The sequence below is a fragment of the Athene cunicularia genome, assembly GCF_003259725.1.
Source record: "Athene cunicularia isolate RWA chromosome 13 unlocalized genomic scaffold, athCun1 chr13_part1, whole genome shotgun sequence".
Taxonomy (NCBI): Eukaryota; Metazoa; Chordata; class Aves; order Strigiformes; family Strigidae; genus Athene; species Athene cunicularia.
In genome coordinates, this window is record NW_020799117.1 from 12,943 (window position 1) to 17,815 (window position 4,873).

The 4,873-nt window shown below is 49.2% G+C and overlaps 1 protein-coding gene across 1 annotated transcript; it reads right to left on the reverse strand.

The window, feature by feature from the left end:
• Positions 1-2,613: 2,613 nt before the first annotated feature.
• On the reverse strand, positions 2,614-4,867 carry EGR1 (early growth response 1). Its single transcript, XM_026858425.1, has one exon. The coding sequence runs from the start codon at positions 4,639-4,641 to the stop codon at positions 3,358-3,360; it is 1,284 nt and encodes a 427-aa protein (XP_026714226.1). The 5' UTR covers positions 4,642-4,867; the 3' UTR covers positions 2,614-3,357.
• Between the last annotated feature and the right edge of the window lie 6 nt (positions 4,868-4,873).

The window sequence follows — 4,873 nt, forward strand, 5'->3', positions numbered from 1 at the left end:
GTCCCCGCGAGCCGCCAGGTCCGGAGGCGGGAGGCGGGAGCCCGGCCGCGGGATTTTCTGGCAGCGACGGGGAAGGCGAGAGGCCGACGCTGGCGCGCGCCCCCCGCTCCCCCTCCGAGCCTTCATCCGCAGGGAGGGAGAGGGGGTTCCCTGGCCAGGGACGACGCCTTGCTGCCCCCAGGAACAGCCTCCTTGGCGCCGGCCTGCCCCCCAGTTAGACCAGGAGCAAACTTTGTCACCATCAGAAACCTTGTCTTCTTCAGACAGACAGAAAACAAAAAGACCTTGCAGGACATGTATAGTCAAAGTTTTTTCAACCCTGAAATTGTCTTTCATTGGACAGGATGAAGGCCATGAGAAGAGTGGGAGCAAGAGACTCCCTGCGTTTTGTTTCCTTTATGTTATAAATGGGGATGGCAAATGCAAAGCACAAGTTGCTGCAATTTAGACCAAATGCCAAAGATTAAATTATAAGCACTTTCTAGGAAGTTACATCGAAGGGTATCAGCAAGGAAGTGGCCCTAGTGGGCATATGTCAGCAGTTTTTAGCAATTTTTGTTTTTTCCAAACCAGAGGCTCCATGGTACAGGCGAGCTTCCTGCAATGAGATGCAATTCAGACAAGTGACACTCCCAGCTGGACAGAAGGGGTCACTTACAGGCTCGGAGGCTGTAACAGACAAGCTGCGCTGCACAGGTACTGAGCCCTTCTCTCAGAACATTGCTGGCTTGCACTACTCAGCTGTACTACTTTTTGAGTCAGGCTTAACCACGGTAACTCTACGCACCTGGTTCAGTGCCCCTGAACATCCCTGCAGGTGGACACTGCTACCTGTGGACTGCCTGGGACCAGTGTCCACGGCCGTGGGAGGCCAGAATTCTTCCATCTAAAGGGACACTGCATCACCCTCAAGACAAGACCTAAGGAGGTGAACAGGGAGGAGGCGAGAGGGTTAGGTTAGATTTCTACAGGCCTCCACGAGTTGAAAGGATCTACCATCACAAAGTGGAGAAAGCACAGGGCAAGTAGGACCAGCATTTCCTTGAGCTAGAGACACCTTGCAGAACCCAGCATCTCCCTTACACAGCTGCCTTGGCCCCCACAGGTCAGGCCTGTGCATGGCAGTGGCTACCCAGATGTCAGAGACATGCCCTGCTGTTAGAAAGGGTGCCCTGGCTTTTGTTTTTGTATAGCCCTGCGACACTGCCTGACTTGGCCTACCTTGCACACAATACACCAGATAGCACCTGTCTTCTATTCTGGGCATGGCAGTTACTGTCACAGCTCATTTCTGTACAAACTGCTCTGGAGAACCTGGGCACCCTTAGGCTCATCAGGCATTGCTTGAGAGCCCACTTCGTCAGTTTTTAGCACAATCACAATTCCAGAAGGCTAGACCAGGAGTTAGCAGAGAGTAGCCTGAAAAGACAGCAACATCTACAGCTTCCTGAGGAAGGGAAGTGCAGAAAGGGGGGGGGTGCTGATCTCTCCTCCCTGGTATCCAGTGACAGGACAGGACACATGGGAATGGTCCAAAGTTGCATCAGGGGGTGGTCAGATTGTCCTGCCAAGGACAGTCATCCCCAACTCGCAGAGGACAGTACTGCCTGAGAGATGACAGACTGGGATTTACCAACTGCTCAGCTGCTAGAATATCTGCCATTTGTAGAGAGTCCACCTGAAAGGCCTGACACCAGAACCCTCCTCTGCACCTGCACCACCAGTTCTCATGGATGCAAACTCCTCTGAGTTTGCTCTGCAGAGTTCACATACCCCCCTGAATTGTATTTCAAACCACCACCTCAGGAAGTGCTTTCCTCCTACAAATGCTGAAACATCTGTGCTAAAGGCTACCAGCCCCACACACTTAAATGTCCTATGTTGTGTCAAGGAGGAATTTATGACAGCCCTCAGATGAGCAGGGCTACCTTCCGTCACCCAGCTATTTGGACTGAGCTTATTGCATTTCCAGACTAGAAACTACTCTATTATCTTTTCATCCAGCAAGATTTCTGACTACCTGTGAACACACAGTTGAGATCCTAATTTTCAAACCTAATTTTCAGCACTAGGAGAATTGTTTTTCTTCCTAACATTAGCTCACATACTTCTGGAGAAGCCAGAAAACAGGAATCATAGCTACTTCAAAAGAGCAGGCGATGCACCTACTGTAAGGACGCATGCGGTCCATCCCTGCCTTTGCAAGCACCTGGCCTTAAAAGTGATTGGTCTCCCCTCCTTTCTCTAAGAGAGTCTTTCTCCAAAAGACAAGCAGCACTTATTACTTCCCAGCCACTGAAGGAGTCAGGGATGCTGCAGCACAATCTTCCAATGTAGCAACTTAAAGGAAAATGTGGAACTCAGCACAAATTGATATTTTATTTATTATTTTCTGAAGGGTATTGTACACCAAATATCCCATTGGCAGGAAAGCGCATTCGATGTGTTTAGAAGCCAAACAGTCACTTTCATTTTAACAAACACAATTACAAAGTAAAAATAAACCACAAAATAATGAACTGCATGTTCATAACATACAAAAATTGCTGCCTACTCAGTAGGTAACTACAACATTCCAACTCCCAAATATATATATATATATATAAATTTACATTTTTGTAACAAAAATAGACTTTGAGAGGTGCGGGGGTGATTTTTTTTGCTTATATTCCATCCCCCAGGGCTTTCTCATGCTCCCCTCCCCACCCATTACCTGCTTTCCCTTACATTCTTTGAGTAACATCCCTTTCACTTTAAGGCAAGATGCAAAGCATCCATTCACACAAATGCATGACGTCAGCAAGGCTTCACAAAAAGGCACCAAGACTTGTAACTTTAAAAACAAAACCTCTGCCACATGTGAGTGTCTCATCGAGTGATATTTACATAGCATCATTCTAACATGCTCAAATACAGTAAGTGCTGTTCCCAAAGAAGTTTGAAACTCATTACAGCATTATCACTGAAATAGAATTAACATTTACAAAATATGGCCCTGCAAACTCCAAATAATACAATATGGATATGCAAAGATTTTTCACATCAATAGTACCTAAAGGAAAGCAAAACCATGGCACATGTACAATTTACATCAGCTACATACTTAATCAAAAGTCCTTTCTTCCTAATAAAAGACTATTGTTTACGGGGAAAATTATACAGAACTTATATCCACAGTCCATGCAAATTAAGTCATTCAACAGAGGTGGAAAACTTAAACGGCAGTTGTTTCAGGCAGCTGAAGTTTAAAGAAAAGTTAAATAGCCTTGCAACGTATGGTGTTGGGGGAGTAATCGGAGACTCCGCGTCTGGTAATACCAATGGAAAAGGTGAAGTCTCCTGTTCCAGAAGGTAATCTCAGCAGATCTCAATTGTCCTTGGAGAAAAGGCTGACGTCATGTCTGAAAGTGCTGAGGTCACCTGTGAGCTGAAATTGTTGGTGATCCCTGGAGATGAGAAGGACGTGGCCACTTGGGTCTGAAAAGTGGCAGTGCCAGAGGGGTAAGTGGTTGCTATAGAAGGGGATGGGAATGTGGTGTGCGCGGGGGAGGGGTAGGAAGAGGGAGCAGGGGAGGAATACACTGTGCGCACTGGCGAGGGATAGGTGGTGGCAATGGAGGAAGGGTAGGATGTAGTCACAGAAGATGAGTAGGCAGGAACTGGGGAAGCAGTTGAAGCTGGAGCTGCCTTTTCCACCTTCTTGTCCTTCTGCCTAAGGTGGATTTTTGTGTGTCTCTTCCTCTCATCACTTCTGGCAAACTTTCTGCCACAAATATCACAGGCAAATGGCTTCTCTCCTGTGTGCGTGCGGATGTGTGTAGTCAAGTGGTCGCTTCTGCTGAAGTTCCGCATGCAAATGCGGCACTGGAAAGGTTTCTGTCCCGTGTGGATGCGGATATGCCGCGTTAGCTCATCAGACCGTGAAAACCTCCGGTCACAGGACTCCACGGGGCAGGCATAGGGTCGCTCGTGAGGAGGGGTCTTGCTGGGACGGTTTGGGTATTTCCTCATCCTGCTGGGCTTGATGAGCTGGGACTGATAATTAGTGTTGAGGGTCTTCAACTCTTGGGAGCCAGTCTGAGTAGCAAATGCCTTAATAGTGGACAGCGGCGTGAGGGAAGGCTGCTGTGCTCTCGTCTCAAGGGTTGGGAAGGGCTTCTGATCAGCTGGAACAAGACTGAGCTCACCCTGCTGCTGAGGGAACAGGTAATCCGGGATCATTGGCACCTGAAAGTTGGTTTTAGCAGTCGGATAAGCTGGAGGTGGATATTGGATGGGGGCTCCAGAGGGGTTGGGAAAGGACTGGGTCTGCGGTTCGGGGAAAATGTCAGAACTGGAATTGGGAAAAGTTGGTGCAGCTGAATAGATTGGGCTGTTCTCGCTGGCTTGTACAGAACAGCTCAGAGGGGAGCTCTGCGAGGAGGAGGATGGTGACGATGAAGAAGGTGTAGAGGTGGGGGGTGCATTAGCCATGCCAACCAGCCCACTGACGAGGCTGAAGAGGGGCTCTGGCCATAAGGTGTTGCTACTGTTGGGGGCCGGCTCTAGGGAGAAGCGCCCCGTGTAGGTTATCGGTGGCAGTCGCGTCGTTTGGTTGGGATAGCTGGTCTCTGGCAGGGTTTTCTCGTTGTTCATGGACATCTCGGGAAAAGTGTCTAAAAAGAGAAGAATAGCGATTACTTCCAGCAGCCACTGCAGCTGCTGCCCGTGCTTTGCGAGCCATCCCCACGCAGCGCAGCCCCAGATCCTTGCTTCTGGTTAATTAATAATTGAGCGTAACATATTGCAGCGCCGCTGGCAGGTCTCCAGCAGCAGCTAGCCCGGAGCCGCTGACGCACACAGGAGAATCCCCCCGCGCAGCCGCCGGGACGGG